This window comes from Ammospiza caudacuta, chromosome 1, assembly GCF_027887145.1.
Source record: "Ammospiza caudacuta isolate bAmmCau1 chromosome 1, bAmmCau1.pri, whole genome shotgun sequence".
Classification (NCBI taxonomy): domain Eukaryota; kingdom Metazoa; phylum Chordata; class Aves; order Passeriformes; family Passerellidae; genus Ammospiza; species Ammospiza caudacuta.
The window spans coordinates 138,835,946-138,853,686 of NC_080593.1; the positions used below are offsets into that span (position 1 = coordinate 138,835,946).

A 17,741-nucleotide genomic window follows, 5' to 3' on the forward strand; every position below is an offset into this window, starting at 1 on the left:
GTCACAGAGGAATGGCACAATTTTCAGTATGCTGCTGAAAAATACTTGTTGCAAATATTTTAATAGAGAAGGCATATGCATAAGAGCAGAACTGAAATTCAGTTTTGTCGAATTTTTAGAGCAGCTAAATTGAAGAATTAATGTGATTGGGCTTTCAGTCCAGCAGCAATAATTGTTTATTCTTTTTATTGTCATATGTATTTTCAGAAACTGCTTGTAGTGCTGGAAAATTAAGGGGTTTTTTTGAGCATATCAGTTTACCTGTTCTCCTAATTTAGTTTCTTCTTCTTCCCAAACATACTTGAGCATCCTGAAAATTTAAAATTCCGAAGTGTGGAGTAGTTGAGCAGAGTTAGTGGCTTCTCTGTAAATCCTCAGTGATTCATACATATTTGGCTTTTGAAAAACTATGTTCTGGGGTGCCTTTCTGAATTTCAAAACTGACAGAGGTTTACTCTTTCATTTTGACAGGTCAAATAAATACCTACTGCCAGAATATTAAGGAGTTCAATGCACAGAACCTGGGCAAGCTTTTCATGGCTCAGGCTCTCCAGGATTACAACAACTGAAGAAATTTTGCTGAAGCCCTCAACAAGAAGTGTAATTTACAGCTTTACACTGTTCATGATCATCTTGAAAATTTATTATATTGGGAGGAAAGTCTTGTAAAACAGAGTCAACTTGGTTTATGTAGAATTCCCTTATAATAGAAAAATAAAGGCACATTTTAATGATATTTTAGTATTTTCTTACTTGTTGGCCGAATTGAACTGGAATTTTCTGTGGTCACTCAGGTTTTATAAATGTTTGGCAGTTATTCATGTTTAGTCATAGCAAATAATACAGGTTTTATTTAACTTGGAGTCAGAAATAAAAACAAATACTACAAATGTTCAGTATAACTGACTTAGAGAAGAAATTTAAGATTTCCCAGTTTTGGTTGAGAAGTTACAACTGCAATGTGCTAGACACTTGGGGCAGTTGCTCATTTTTATTTTAATCTGTTTGGACAGTCTGGTGCAATGCTCCTTCTGTATCGCAAATGTTTCTTAGACTTCACATTCAGAACATACAAAACCAGTGGGATGTGGAGACTGGTCCCCACCATATTTTGTTGTGTTCCCATTTCCTCTTGCTGCCACCAACTGCATTGAAATCAGAATCTGGAACCAAAAGCTGGAATGAAAACCAGTTAATGGTTGGACTTGGAGATCCCAAAGGTCTTTTTCAACCTAAGCAATTCTGTGCAATCCAGTGATGCTACTGACTTGTTCATGACAGAAAGTCCAGAAGTAGCTGGAGCAGCCAGTGTGGTGTAAAAGAGCAGCATCTGCTGGAGCTGTTCATGTGGATGAGTCTTTATTCCCGAACTTGCTCTACTTATCTCTTTAAAAAGAAAGTTAAAGATTTAGTACATGGCAACTCACACATGTTGCTGTCATGATTTCATCTTTTTTTCCTCTTTAGTTCTTGCATGTCATTGTGTCTTAATACCAAGAGCCTAAAATGGCTGAAGAAGTGTGGTTTAGTCTTTTAAAATAACATCCTCTAAACATGGATCTAGCATGGAGTATTTCAGTCTGAATGAATATTCAGGTGAATATTTTGGAAAGTCATAAGTGTGTGAAACCTGGGGTTTAGACTAAGTACTTATTCTTTTCCAATCTAAGCTATAGTGATTGCAATATTTATGTAGATATGTATACAAATTTTGATCAGCCCTCACATATCTGTCAAATTGCCAGGCTGATATTTTACTTTGGAAACTTTATGCACCTTTTTTTTGTGTTAGCTTTCATACAGTGAACTCCTATGAAATCAGAGATCACTAAAGTATCCTGCTACAGTGCCACATGATTTTAATTTCCTATACAAAAAATATCCAAACTGTGTTAATTTTTCTAGTTTCCCTAGCAAAATAACGACCAGGGAACAGATGTAGGAGCAGATAATTAGGCTAAGATGAGATATTTGAGTGAGAAAAAATGATCTCCTGGATAACTGGGAATAGAAGACTGACTCTGTATGTGTATGGAAGGAAGCAGCAGTAACATTATCCGTACTAGGAGGTCTGCAAAGTTAGCAAAACAGATACTTGGAACAGGTTAAAAACAACCTGTGTGTCTTGAATTAGTTCTTTAGTATTGAGGATGTAAATGGAGAAAGAAGGCAGTAATATTCTGCACTCAGTGGATTTTTTTTTTTTTTTTAGCCAGATTAAAAATGTGCTAAATGTCAATTAAAGTCCATTAAGAAATAAGGAAGACTTTAGTAGAGATTTGTAGCTTCTAAAGGCATAGACCTGTGTCAGAGAGGGAAATGAGATACAAAAGTGACATGTAAGTAAATTTTGGAGATAGTTTAACTGTTCTGTTCTGAATTACACTTTGGTCTTCTGTCATGGTGGAAATAATTCAGAGGAAGCTTCTTTGGGAGGCAGGAGAGGTGGAGTCATTTAAAGGTGTTGATCAAGAAAAGAGAAACAGCATCTGTGGGGATTGGAGATTGATAGGGATGGGGCTGTTTCTTCATACTGGATTCAGTGTGGACTTTCCCCACTATCTATGTATTTCTGTGGCTTTGCTTTTACTTGTTCTTTATGTAATGTAAGTGAGCTAGCAACTCATTCACCACAAGATATGTCCTTTCTATTTCTGATTATCGTAGCACAACCTGTTTTTTCTGCTTTTTTGTCTGTGAAAGGCTTTCCTGTGTACCAGTGAATATGTAGTGACGTAGTATCCTTGAGAAATGCATATAAAAAATTTAGAGCTTCTTTTTGGTCAGCAAGCCATTGCAGAGGCAGGCATGGCCTCTGCCCCATGGTTCCCTCTCCGTTACAAATCCTCAGGTAACACAGATACCCACAGGAGACCAAATGTGCACACAGGAGAAAACCTGCCCTGTGGGTACAGTTACACACAGGGTTTGCATCAAGCTGTCATCTCTTGTCAGGCTCCTAACCAGGCAGGTTGGGGATAACTGGCTTGTAATTGATTTTTTATTTCTGCAGAACTGTAATCCTTGTAAGAGAAAGTGTTACTATGGTATCCATCTCTAATTGGTGTGAATCTTACAGGCTCTTCAAGCTGGATGTGCAAGTCTTTCAAAAGTGACATTTGAAAGGAGAAAAAAGGGGACAATTATCTTAGTTTTGATGCTGGAGAAGAGCAGCATTTCTTCTGGTTGTTTAATACTTAGGATCTTCACCAGTATAGCTGGTGAGATTTTGCTGTGAGATTTACTGCCTCTGTTCCACTGCTGTTTATGCAATGTCTAACTCTGCTGACAATTGGAGCACACGTGGATGTGAAGCGCTGTCTCCCTTAACCACAGCTCTAGCTCAGGTCCCAGTGCCATGACTGCCACTTACAGGTGCCCCTTTCCCAGCCCCTTGTCCTGTGTAGACAGAAAGGCTTTGCTGGTGAAAGGTGGGGTGGTTGCAGCTTGGTATTACATAAAGAGGCAGAAATTCCATGCTCTGGTCATTTGAGGTAGTCACAGCAATGGATGGTGCATGCTCCTACTCAGCTCAAAGCAAAGTGGAACAGGGAAATCTCAGTATTTCTAACAGTCTGAAATGTGTCTGGTTGGACCAGCACCCCAGTTATGCTCAGGACTTTGGACCTTCTATTGGTTTAACTAAAAAAATTAAAAATTCTTTAGATACAGTTAACTGCCACAGGTGTCAGAATCTAGTTCTTAACATTAATATTTAAGGAAAATGAAACTAAATGGGAGAACTTTTCTGTAATCAGAACATGCTTGGTGTGACCTTGCCTTGACATCATGATATGATGCACTGTTTCCATTCTCTGTTTGGTATTCTCAAAGTTGCACCAGACTTCATCTAGGCTGTAAAGCATTCTGCTGCTGACTGCCCATGTAGAAGAAACACAGGGTAGTCCCAACTCTTCTACCCAGATTATCATGTCCTTTTTTCTTTTCAGCTCCACATGATATTCTCCCGAATACTTAAACATTTCTACTCCTGTGTGTCCTGTCGAAGTCTGGACCTGTATGCAGAGCTGACCAGTGTGGGTATAAGCAGCTGTCATGCAAGAATGGGTAGTTTGTGCAGATGTAAACACGTGCACAGAGGGGCAGAGTAGAGAAGGTCTGAGTGAGGTTGCAGATGTCCTTTTTGGTGCTAGCAAGGATACTCAGTGGGATTGGCATTGGCAACCAATAACGCTTGTAAAGAACATTTGACATCTTTGTGTTTATGCTCTTTGTACTTTGCAGGTTTCTGCGCCCATGCATTCTTCTTGTTGGTCTGTATTGCTCAGTTTTTTGCCTTCTGACAAATCTCTGATATGACAAATCATGGGTGACAATCTGAGGCATCTTTAAGAAGCAAGCACTATTTAATGATTCTCACTTGGCAGCCAAAGGACTCTGAGTGCTCTGTTGATACATTGTTAGGAGCTGGTGGTGCAAATAATATCCCAGTCAAAATAAGTGCAGTGTGTGCAGCAAGAGGAATTGAATTGCTGTCTGTAGAACTGCTTCTCATCCAGATTGACAGCCCTGGCGTGAGAGATATGTCCCTCATGATTTTCCATGCCTGTGCATTTCTCCCCTTGAATTTTATACTGCCTTTTAATTTTCTTCAGATTTTGCCCACAGCTTGTTGATTTTTAAGCAAAACCAGCATGCTGCTCTAAAACCCATGCCTTCTGTTATTATATTTACTTTTCCATGAATTCTTCTGGAAAGCTTTGTCTGCAGTTGGAATGACACTTTAAATTTTGTGATCTGAACATTCCATTTATGGTGGAGGTTTGAGCTGCTCAGGTGTCAGGTATGATCCCAAATTCAACCTTCTCATGTCCCTGCACTTCAGCTTGGCACAGCTCAGGAGATGGTGGTGCTGCTCTTTGGACTAGTCCAGAGGGACTTGTTCAGAAGCTTTTCATGTCAGCTTTACTACTGGAAGGAGGTTTATACAAAGTTGGGCTTGTGTTTTATTTTTGATCTTTTATTGACAGAACAGATTGCTGTTGACACAACTCATCATATGCTTAACAGTAGTGAATGTGCAGAGCTGTGGAGGATGTCTAAAAACAACAGCTTTGCAAAAGGCTCCTTACTGAGAGAAAAGCAAAAGACTCCTTAATAAAAGAAAAGTTAATGTCTTATTCAATTAAAGCAAACATCATTTATATGTGAGGAAAAATGGCCAGATCCATTTTACAATGATATTAAAAGGCATTAGACTGTCAGTAAAATAAACAAGGAAGAGAAGCAATGTATTCATCCATTAGAAACACAGCTGAAGCCTTCCAAACTTCATAAGATGAGAAGAAAATGTGTAACAAGGATTGCCATTCTGGTTTGAATGATCAATTTATTCAGTCTCTCTCCATTACTGAGGGTGATGCTGCTTAAATGTCATAGAATACATCAATCTTTTTTTTCCCCTTCTGAGTTTGACCAATACATATCTAGTTTTATATATGTCATGTTTTCATTACTCAGTGTGTGATTTCATCCCTTATCTCTCAGTAAAACTTATGGAGAGCCATATCCCTCAGGTTAGAAAGTTGAAATCTGGTTGAAAGTTTCAGGGGTCTCAACACATGAAGTGTTTGCTTGCTTGTATATCCTGATGTTTGAAAACAAAGCACTTAAATAAGATTTTCTCTGTCACAGAACTGATTGTTTGGTGTTTTTTTTTTTTTTGTTCCCAAATCTTTCATTTTGCTTCTTTAGCATTAGCACATTTAATTATTAGCTCACAGATTGCATCCAAGGCAGAAAAACGTATTATATAACTGGAACTCCCCAGTTGCAATAGACTTGCCTTTTTCAAGATGTGGTAAAAAATGTGCTTGAAAGGGAAGTCTTGACTAATAATTACCAATTTACTGACTAATAATGACCAATTTATTTATTTTAGAAGTAAGTAGATCAAGGCTAGTCTGTCTTGCAAGAATTTTAACACATGAGCAGTTTCTGTTTTGGACCAAATGTGTGATTTCCACACAGATATTTATTTTTTTCATTGGGGAAAAAAAAAAGGCATGATCATATTAATTGCTGTGCAGAAGTCTGGCAAATCTGTTGTTACTGGCTATGAAGAAAATAGTTTCCAAAATGTTTAGCAATTACAAATTCCAGTGATGTTAACGACTTCTTTACATGGACTTTAAGGTCATATTAAAGTTAATTTTTCACGTGACTCCTGAAGTCATGCTCTAAGACATCTAAGTTTCTAGTGCTGTTAGGGGGAAAAGCCCTTTCGGTTCATAGAAGAGCACTTTCTACAGTTATATATGTGAGCACCAGCAATCATGGGCTTGGTTTCTTGTGGCTTTTGGTCTTCTTAGTTCAACCACAAATAGCTGTTCACAATGCCTCCTACACACAGCTGCCACATCAGATGTTCAGTTCTCTCTGCAGGAGTTTCTCACTGGTGAGCGAGTGCTGGTGCAGCTCCCATGGCCGTGTGTCCTGCAGGTCTGCTGGGGACCTTGGCAGCCCAGCCGCTGCTCTGTCTGACTGTGCTTGGCCAGGGAGCTTGGGAGGGATCAGAGGAGCTAAAAACTGTGTGACTGCATCAGCTCTGCCTCAGAAAAGCTCAACATCATCCTTCATTAATGCTGACACCACCAGCTGTGCACAGCACAGAGTGTGTGCAGGGGAGGCTGTGCAGATCCGTGTTCACAGGGACCACCAGCATCCATCCGGGGCTGGCTGACGTGGAGTGCAGTCAGACAAGCTCTTGGGAAGTGAAGAGCTCCCATTCGCAAATTGATTTTTTGTTAAGATTTCCATGAGCGTTTAATTAATCCCCACGCTCCAAGGAAATAGGGGGGATACCCAGACATATTAATTGTATGTATCTGTAGAAGGGAATCAGGTAATTTATGAGAAGCTTCTGCATCAAACACCAAACTACTTCCATGGTTGTAAAGTGACTGGTTTCTGTTTGTCTGTAAATTACACATGCTTGCAGAAAAGTCAGCATTTGTGGGTGTGAATATATCTTAAATCGTAAGACCTTTCATTAGATGATAGCATTATTAGAAGAGACTCTTTTTGTTTATATATGGTACGTTTCATCATCTCTTTTAAATAAGTGGCACGAATCAGGCATCTATCTGAAATTTCTCATCCCCTTCATAGGCAGCTGCTGCTTCTTCCTCTCTTGGGACAACCAAACTTTACTTTTCTCCTACAAAACACAGAAGGGCATCCTCACTGAAGGATGTGACAGAGGACCTGTGCCATGGGCTTAGCAATCCCAAAGGAGGAAACCCCCATTCCTGGAGAGAAACTTGTCCATGTCTTGTGGCTCACCAGCTGCAAGCTCTGCCTGCTACCAGGCCATAGCAGTGAATGTGCCACTCCAGGCACTAGAGTGGCAGTAGTGCTGTTGATAGACATGGGTGAATAATTTCTTTATGTAGAGGGCAGCTCTTGATTTGAAACATATGAGCTGCTTCTTCATTCCCATCTGCCTGGCAACATAGACGTGAGCCCAACAGGAATCCTATCTAAACGCAGATACAATAGATCCAGATAAAGGTCCTCCCTGAGAAGGTCCTTGAATCCCAGTGCTTCATTCCTCCAGTACAACAAGTAGCAATTCTCTCTTTTGTATTTTCTGAGTGTAAGCTCCTTAAGACAGATGTTATCATCTGTCATATGCATTTAAAGTACTTCATGTGCTCAATCCAGCCCATGCTCAGCAGGCCCTTGATACCATTTGGAGAATCTAAGTATAATTGCCTTATTATTACATCTTATGGAGAAAATAGTACATGATTAGGCTATTAAAAGGTTGTGTACTGAGTAACAGGATGAAGATTGCACTGACAATTCAGGTTTTTCCTGTCTCTTGAGGGCTCAGATTTCCAAAGTCTAGTAAAGCAGAAATTAGTGTATGAATTTGTGCAGACTGCCATGCCAGCTGTATTTGAGGCTGTGTTGGAGACACAGTTACTCTCTCTGAGAGCCAGGAGAGTAGAAAGCAGCAGCCCAATGCAATTGCCTGCTGTGTGTACCTGACAGCAGAGAGGTGTTAATGAGCTGCTTTGCTACCTGCTGAACAGCAAAGCCGTGTTGAGGCAAAATGCATAGATGTGATGAACCCTTCTGGGCTGGTAATGCTACCAGCCAGACAAGGTTGTTCTGCCTCCCCTCTTCTTACCACCTGATTTTAATTTCTTATGTTTCTTAATTCTTTAATTATGTCATCATGTTACTTATTGTCAGCCTTTATCCTTGGTCATTCTTTGAATTATAAGATCAAAACTCTCATTTTCCCTTATGGAAGTGCCAGAGCTTTTCATATGAAACTCTAGTTTTCCTTCTCTTTTTTTTAATTTTTTTAATTTTTTTCCCCCCTTTTCTGTAACCTCAGCCTTGGAAATAGCTGAATCCCTTGAGCTAAAGCTTCCCAAAAAAGATCCTATTAGTCAGACAGCTAACATCAGGAATGTTTAGCCAGAATTGTTCAAAGTTATCCTGAAGCAGAGTATTACAATGGAAAATGTTAAGCAGCTTCCTCATAAGTGTGGCTACTTGTGCTGCCAGTAATATCCTTGGCCTTGTAGAGAATGTTCTTGTGCTAGCTAAATTAGATTAGCTAGGAAATTTGCTCATTCTTTAATGTCTATCAGATTTGAGACTTCTAGGCTTAAGCCTGCTGCCACTAAAGCTGATAGTGAAGTTGTTGGATTCTGTGTGAACAAGGACTTTTCAGGGGTGATGTGAAAATTTTGTACTGTTGAAATCTGTGAGTATTAAGAATATAAGAATATAGGCATTACAGTACAAAACTAAAGAGAATAGCGTTCAGACCGGACTTAAGTGTGAACAAGAATGTGTATGACAATTCAGTTAGTTTTAACATTAGCTTGTAAAAATCTGTAAGTGTATTAAGAACATAAGACTCCCCATGGCTTCTGGTAAAATTACATTTTTAATATTGTATTAAAAAAAAAGTGTGATGAAGGGTTCAATTCAATTTTTCTGAATGCTTCATATATCTGAAGAATTACAACTCTTGGGAGAGCATAATATAATACCTAAAGTCATATTGGTATTTAATGTTTTGTCATTGTAGTTCTGCCTTCAGCCTCTGCACCTTATTCCATTACCTTCAGATATGCTGTGGCATTATTCAGATTTAAATAGCTTTTACCTCTGTCTGGCAAGAAAGCAATTCTGAGTGTATTATCTGCATTGTTTTCTAAAGAAAGTGATAATATAAACTGCTGCCCTTTCCAGCTGGAGATGGCTGCCTGGTGGCACTATTTAATAGCAGGTAAACAAGTAGGGTCTCAGCTGGCATATTGTCGCTGGGGTGTATAATAATGTGCTCTGCTCCTGAGAACAGTTGAGACATTTGCAGATTTAATATACTGAGCCATTTTGTCCTGTATTTTGTGTGTGTTAGGCAATTTTTTTGTCCCCATGAAAATCTATAGAGTATCTTCAATGCTGTCTTACGTTGATTTTGAATCCCCTGAGGCTTTTTTTTCAGAGCTAAATACCTGCTGTGCCAGGGCATGGGCCAGCCCAGAGCTGTCTTTGGGAGCAGGTAGCTGAGAGGGATGAATCCCTGCCTGAGGTAAGTCCTGTCCCTGGGCTGTGGTACCCCAGCTGGCTGGAGCCCTCTCTGTGTGCTGGGCACAGCCTGGGCTGGGAGCCTCGGGGCACACGCTGAGCTGTGTCTGTGAGCTGAGCCACTGCCCAGCCTCTGCCATTCCATGCACTGTGCCAAGGAACCGAGAGGGAGGGAGGCTTCAGGGTATCCTCTGTGCCAGCCCCTCCCCAGTTTGAGGGCAAGAGTTGATGGTGACTGAAGCCAACACTTTTACTGGCCATTCATGGGGAGCAGAAGCCTGTTCCTGGCAGAGGAGATCTAAAATGTCCAGGGGCAGGAACATCATCCAATCCATTCATATCCGCCACGCAGAGAACTCACAGTAAGTGCTCCTGCTTGAGCACCTTACAAAGTGATCAGCTCAGCTACAAACGAGCTGCTCTCTTTTGGATCACTCTGCTGAGCTAAATGGGAGAACTTCTTTGAAGCTTGTTCATGGCTGATTTTAATAGCAGCAGTCTCATCTTGTTGTATGGGGCTTTAATTGTGCACATCCCATCAGTGCTAATGGAGTTATGCACCTGAAGTCCTGCACATGAAGATGGGACTATAAATCCAGGGTTGCAACCTCATTAAAGTTGTTTATTTCACATGTAATAGCCCTTTTGCCACCAGGATACCTTAATTCATTGCTTTATTTGTCCCTTTGAAAGAAGTCTTCTCATCTCAAGATCCTAACTACTTCTGTGCTGTGCCCTTAGATGACCACTCATGCTTTTCTCCATCTCTATTGCTCAGCATGGAAAAAAATAGCACAGACCCACCTCCTGTGAGACCCCGACACAGAGAATTTATTTTTAAAAAATCTTTTAGGCTTCACCAACTCCTGCACTGTTTTTCATTATGAGCGCTGGGAGGTACTGCTAGGCCATTTTTCAGTGCAGTTTCCCCGTGCTTTTGGTGGCAAAGCTCTGCTCAGTACTTCCCTGCAGCTGGGGAGGGCAGGGGCACAGTGAAAGCAGGGGCAGCAGTGCTGGGCTCGTGCTGGAGAAGGTGTGTGTGTGTCAGGGAATGAGGTGCTCTGGCATCTGGGCCTGAGGTAAAGGCAGAGGAAAAAGAGAAGGTGGGTAAGCCAGGAGAACTGGGGTTTGCAGAGCTGAAGAGGGCTAACTTTAGTGAAGGACAAGTGTCCACACCTAGTGGGATAAAAAGATGGATTTCCCCAAGTGACGAAACAGGCTCAGGTGTGGCCATTTACAAAAATATGGTGGTTTGTGAGCAGATGGAGTGTGCTGTTGGCACACAGCCTGTGTGGGCTGCTGGGCACAGATGTTTGCTCTAGTCCAACAGGAGGAGACACTTCTGACAAGTAGGTACCTTGGTCTTCTGCTTTCTTGTGGGCTTTCCAACCTGAATCCTGTTCATCACTGAAAGGTGATATATGCAGGAAAAACAAGGTCTTTTCTGATTCATCACAAATTGTGGATAGCAAAAAAAAAAGGTTGTATTCTAATAGCCTTTGCTTCGAATTTCTAAATCTTTTTTTGCAAGAACGATTTTATTCACACTGGTTATGAAAAGCTTTGTCATCTCCAGGCCAAGATTTTCTCTAGTAGTTCACCAGCTGAGTGCCCATCACAGGCTGCCCTGGCTTGCCGAAGACATGAATTGAAGTCTGAACTCTCCAAAGGGGGTATAACAAGAGTAATGGCTATGAAGAATATGTGTCATTTCTTACATGGAAGGATTGAAAAACCTGCTTTAGGACCATGTTTCTTGATTTGGATTTGTATGAGTGTTGTGGTTTTGGCAGGAGCATGCTGAGGTTACAGAGAGGACTGGGGGAAGTGAGTGCCTGTTCTTGGTCCAGCCTGGCATGTCAGAGGGCAGTGGATCTGGGGCCAGCTTTAAAACAGAGTGTGTTTCAAAAACACAGGTAGGAAGATGATCACTAAGAGGGAAAAGGGGGGATAATTTTGGAATGTCTTGGTGGAGAGAGGAAAGGGAAGGAATTAGGAAGACACAGAGCTATTTACGTGCCCTAACAAATCAACTGAATTGAGGAAATGCCCATGTGTGAGGGAGACATTAAGGGCAGATGCAAAGGTGGTTTTTCATATTACTAAGTGGGAAGATTTCTTCAAACTAAGTATAAATATGAATGTGAGCAGACTGAAGCCAGTGATGAGCAATCTTCTGCAAGTGGTGAGACTATGCTGGTGACCTGGAGAGAGTAGGTGTCTGTGTAGGGCAATACTAAGTGAAAATGGTCTTGGTGGAACAGGAAACTTTTTTCTCAGGTATTAGTTCACAGATGACACTTTATTCTGAAGAACTGGAATGTGTCCTCACCACTTTTGTCTGCAAATCAGAGCCTTTAGCAAGGCTCCTGAACCCATCACATCCCTCAGCACCATCTTGCTGTTGTCCAGTGGCTGTCATTTCTGTTTGTGTGTGAGTCTCTTTCAGAATGAACTTTACTGGCGTTGCAGAGCTTCCCCTTCACTGCTGCACTCTGTTTGCAATACTCAGCTCACTGAATCAATTTGCAAGTGTAGTTATCCTGATTTGAAACATCTCATTTGGAGATGGATCCAGATGAGACAGCAGCAGTATTGAACTCCATGTTGTGACTCAAAACAATGGCCAAAATGGAACTCCTTTACATATTTATTTCCATTTCCATTTTATTTTCTTACTTATTTAAGTAAATAATTAGGATAGAAGTTGCTCCCAATATGTGCTTCACCCAAGGTTGCATGGTACCCTGGGCAACTGAATCCCCCTTAGAGAAGTTTCAGATTAAAACTCTAAAATTTCAGGTGTGCCAAATGCTTCTGTCTGCTCCACTGTGATAAAGGCATGCTTGCCCTTGGCACACTGTCAAGCTACAGCATTGCAAACATGGCCAGTCTCCAGGCACAGCTTTCCCTCTCCCCATCCATAACTGAGACCATAATTTCCCCACCGTCCCTCTGTGCCCTGCTGGCAAGGCAAGCAGCTATGCCAGCAGTGCAGTCATTCAATTTGTGCAAGCCTAGGGAGACCATGAGGACCCTTCAGTCAAGGACTCTTCAGTGAAACTGCTGGCTCTACCCCTTTTGTGATAATCACAGACATTTATCTATTAAAAGAAACTAATTCAGACACTATCAGTTTGTACCAACTTTTTGTTCTTCCTTTCAGATCTGTTTTTTTGTTCCAGAACCTGTGCAGGTTTTTGTAATTTTAAGAGGTCTTATTTTTGACCAAATCAGCACAATGTATCAGTGACAGTAAAAATGAGGCCATTTTATTTTAACATCTGACTGTGAATCATGTTTGACATTGGCAGGGAACAAATAAAGGCATTCTGTTGTTTCCCTGTGAAATGAGGGGGGGTGTGTTGGGTTTTTTTTGGGGGAGGGAGGAGGGCGGGGCGTTTTTTGCTCTTTTGTTAGAGGTTTTTTTTGTCATCTAGGTCTGTAGTGTGCTATGCAGAAGGTGCACCCCATGGTTCCTCACAAAACTCTCCTGATTGTGCGTTGGTAGGATGAATATTTAGCAATCAGCTTGGCAGGGGAAGCGCTGCTGGGAGCCACCACCCAGGGAGCATCCCACTACCTGCTTCCAGAGCAGATCCAGCAATACCACTGAGATCCTGGCGGCCATGCCACCTGGATTGCTGGTTGCTGCCCTTTGATGAGACCACACAAGCTGGCTTTGATCTAAAGGCTACCACCTGCCAAGGGCTCTCGTGTATCTCTTGCCCCATAGTGGTTCATCTCAGCTGTCTTCTGCTGCCTGTATTGGACCTGTCTTCGGGTGCCTCTCTGTGAAATGTGTGCCCAGGGACCAGATGAAGGGACCTCCTTTTGGATGGGATGGTTGTGCCCTGAGCTCTGCCCTCTGCAGAGGAGGCACAGGGGTACCAGCTCAGGTGCATGCAGAGTGTCAGTCAAGTGCACATCCCCCTGGTACCTCTACTGAGATCACACTTCAGTGGAGGGTCCCACCTCGTTTTTCCCAGCTCATCCAATATCTTTTGCATGTAGATGAGATCTACCTCTTCATGCTGGGCATGTGATACTCTGAAAACCCTGAATTTGCACCTGGAAATGGGAATAAAGCAAGTCTGCATGCAAGGAGTGCTCTTGCTGTGCTGTGCCACCCTCCCCTGTGTCTGCCAGCAGGTGTGTGTGTGCTCCCATGTGCTCTGAAAGTGGAGTGAGTCCCCACTGATGATCAAACTCTGAAATCCAGATTGTGTCCATCTCAGTGAAACAATTGTGTTGGTTACGTGAAGTGTATCGTGCCTTTGTCGATATTTTTTAATAGCTACAAATATTTTCTATCAAGTTTTATTAAGTGAGACCCACATGCTTCTCCCAGCTGTGACTGCGGTCTGTTCCTACATAGCTGCTCACCCCGCCCTTGCTCAGCAACACTTCACAGTCATGCTGTGGTGCAGATGAAGAATTTGGGTTTGAAGTTGGCAATCTGATTCCCATTAAAGCTGGATGGAAATTTGCCACACACCTGCCTAGGAAGCTGGAATAAATAAATCAGTGCTGTACAGTGATACCCAATAGCAAGCAGATAACTTGAAAAACCTTGTACTTGATTCAGCTCCTCTGTGCTCTGTCCTTTCATGGCAAAAGAGAAAAGGAGAAAAACCCCAAGACAGACATGGAGAGGCTAGAAAGGGCTGTGGACCTTCTGAGATGGACAGGGAGAGGCTAGAAAGGGCTGTGGACCTTCTGAGCATGACCTTTTACCCTTCTGAAGGAGGGGAAGGGACTGACATCTGGTAGAGCTGAGGAATGCAGCGAGGAGCGCGCACTGTGAGTGAGACCCACTGACGCTCGCTGGGGAGAGAGGCAGCAGCGGGAGCGCGGCCGAGTTAATTGCTACAAGTCAATAACCATACATGGCAAAAAGAAGAGCATGAAAATCTCTGTGTCTGACTCCCATTTTCAGAAATACCTTTGCACTTTAGGAGCAAGTGTCATAAATAGAATTTAGACATTCCATTGCATGCATTATTTTGCAAGGAAGGCCACCTTTGTTAGGTTCAGAATCACAGAATATTCTGGGTTGGAATAGACCCAAAAGGATCACCACACTAATCTATTAACCAGTAACTGTGGGAGACACTCTTGCTACAAGCATGACTGATTTGCCCTCACTAGATGCAGCTACATGAAGTGTTGAAAGCTGGCATGAAGGAGCTGTGGGCAGAAACTTCCAGGTTTAGGTCCTGTGCTGTTTACAAATTGGTTGATCATATTGGTTTCATAGTGCTTTCTCACTTTTTTTGCTGTCTTTTCTGCATGCCTATGGACACCTAGTGATTAGTATCTGCAGTTAGAGCAAATGTCATCAAATCTAACTTGTTTCATGTTGTATTTTGTGGCTCTAGCAGTCTTGGCATCTCAGATGAGAGATGAAGTCTAGTGTTTTCCTTTAGGAGTTCACAAGCTTTATTTGAGAATATAATCTTAACAAATATTGGTTTGCATTTAAAGAAACCTTGATTTGCATAAAATAGTGTTAGATTTTTTTCTGCAACATCTTTTAATTACCATTCTTTCTTATTATTGAAATCTAAGCGATTTGTGCCTCCAGGCTGCTGGTGATCTGTAAGTTACATTGGAGACAATATATCTAATTCAGCAAGAATGATGCACTGACTCCAAGACACAGTGCAGCCTGTTAAAAGAGATAATCTAATCTAAATGCTAAATATGAATAGATTAAGGATGTAGTCACTTTCAGAATTTCAGTTTGTGACTGGGCTCATGGGCTTTAATGACAACTCCCTGCCTGTTGTCAAACCTCCATCTGCACCTGAAGCACAGCAGAATTGCATCTGTTATTATCACAAAAACCTTATCAACTGCATAGACACCTGTTAATCTTCTGCAACCTGTTTACATGTAGACTTGCCCTTGCAGGCCTGGTCTTGAAAAGGGGGCACAAAAATTACCTCTTGGATGGCAGCAGATAAGCCAGGCCAAGCTGAAGAGCTGCCTCACTGCAGCCCTGCCTCCCCTGCTCTGGTGCCTGTGGTCTCTGTCCCTGCCACGCTGCCCCAGGTGAGGAGGGACTGGGGGAGAAGGAATAACCTGTATCTCCAAACACAGTCCTGCTGTCACAGCAAGGAGGGCAGCCGTGCTGCAGATAGGAAGAAGATTTGCTGCACAACAAGGTGTCATTCCCTTAGTGTTGCTTCCCAGTGCTGTAAACTCCCTGGGCCAATGTAAATAATATATGTGTATTAAACAGAAGTGGTTTCTACTATTACATAGTTATTGTAACTATTTCCAAGCTGCATGTCAAAGAGATTTTTCAGGCATGTCTGTGCTCAGGGGGAAACTGTAGGTAGATCTGTGTGCTCAATTTCAGCATTAATCTTGGGACAAGTAGGTAACAAGTAGTCTCTCAATGACATTACAGTATATTGTGTTTACGATGTCAGACTAAGGCCATTCTGATTTTTTGACTTCTATAAAACACCCCATATACTGTACTAGGAAATAGTCACTTTTTACATACGATGTGCCAGGTTGGTATGGTTAGACAGTTTTGGTACATTTCCAAAGAAACTAGACTTCTGGGATTTTTTATTTCATTCCGCCCAATGCAATCTGATCTACTGCTGGTCCCATGTGAAGCCAGTTTATGTACCTTTGGCCACACAACTCCACATGATTACTAGCTGACTTTCTCGGCTCTTAGAAAAATTGTCAGGCAATTTTTTGGTGTTAGCTCCCAACAAGAGAAACAGGGTAATTCTTTAAATACAGGGTAATTAAAAAAATAAAATCCTTGAACTACATTTTTCTTAAATTTGGGCAGTTATAAGATACTGGTTTCTTTATTGGGGAGAAACAATGTTCTTTTACTCCTAGCTGGAAACTGGAGCAGACTTTGTGACAGAGAAATCTGCTTTACTAATAAAATCTATCAATCAGCTAAACGTACATACCCAATAATTCCTCCAGGGTCATGCAAACTGCTCACTGGAAAACTGCAGGGTCTGGAAGTATTTCTAGATGTTATTATTTTTCAAGTTTTGTCAGGATGGCAAATTTAGGAATAATGGGATCCTTTCACCTTTTATTTAGCTACTGGATGAGCTGCATCTCTCAGTTGTAGCTATGGTTTAACTCCATTTCCCTGTAGGCTCTTCAGGGTCAGGCATTTCCTGTAGTGCTCCTGGGATGGGGTGATCATGGGTGGGGTGGTTCTGCAAGGACAGATGAAACAACATCACTTCTGGAGTGGTAGCACTGCCCATCCAGCACAGTGGGTCCAGTCCTGCCCCTGTAATGCTGCTAACAGAGGGTTGGGACCATGGCCTGGGACCAGAGTAAGACTTTGGAGTGAATTTGAGAGGCATACTTTGCATGTTACTGGCCAGGGAACGTTCTGCTGTTAGTTTCTGTGTGGTGCAGGAACAGTGGGGAGGAGGTGGCACATTCCTGATTCAGTGGGAGAAGACTCTGGCCTTGGGAGCCCAAGTCAGAGCTCTGCCCTATTTCACAGAAGCTAAACGAGCATTTCTCAATCTTTTAAAATCAAAGGACCTACAAGGTTTTTGATCTGAGCACCAGCAGCCAGGGAGTGAGTGGTGCCTGTAGGCAGGCACTGACAGAAATGCCTGCCAACTGCGTGGGATGCTGTGTGTGTGTTTTGGTTTTGTTCCTTAATTATTTTTCTGCAATCAGTTCCTGGGCCATCTTCTGGTGCCTTTTGGGTTGTGGGTTGCCCATGGGCCCCACGGAGCAAGGCTGAGCTGGATGACTATTTAGAACTTGGCTGCACCAGAGGCACTGTGGATGAGGGATTTATGTGCTGTTACACATATTCCCTGAAATAATCACTTCTCTCTGAAGTACTTTGATATCGATAAGTGGCTGAGGTAGAATTTGTGTTCCTATCTGGTCCTACATGCCTTGTTTTGTAGTTATCTATCTTTACTGGTTTTCTCATATAGACTTTATTTAGTAATTATTTCTTTACAATGATCTACATTAATTCAGACATTGCATCCAAGGGTTTCATCCAATGTGTGCATTTCAGGTGAAACGTTAGAAACATTTCTGTAATAATTTTTCTGTATTACATGTAGGAATTTTTAAATTTAACATTAAAAAATACACTTCAGTTGTACAGGCCAGCTTCTAAGTGGCTGCAG

At 41.9% G+C, this 17,741-nt stretch overlaps 1 protein-coding gene across 1 annotated transcript in view; it reads left to right on the forward strand.

The window, feature by feature from the left end:
- The window catches only part of EIF3H (eukaryotic translation initiation factor 3 subunit H), an 86,851-nt gene extending 86,115 nt beyond the window's left edge, over window positions 1-736 (forward strand). The window contains exon 8 of the mRNA XM_058805642.1: window positions 472-736. Coding sequence (XP_058661625.1) covers window positions 472-569 — 98 coding nt within the window. The 3' untranslated portion in view covers window positions 570-736. The remainder of the gene's footprint in view (window positions 1-471) is intronic.
- Window positions 737-17,741: the final 17,005 nt, after the last annotated feature.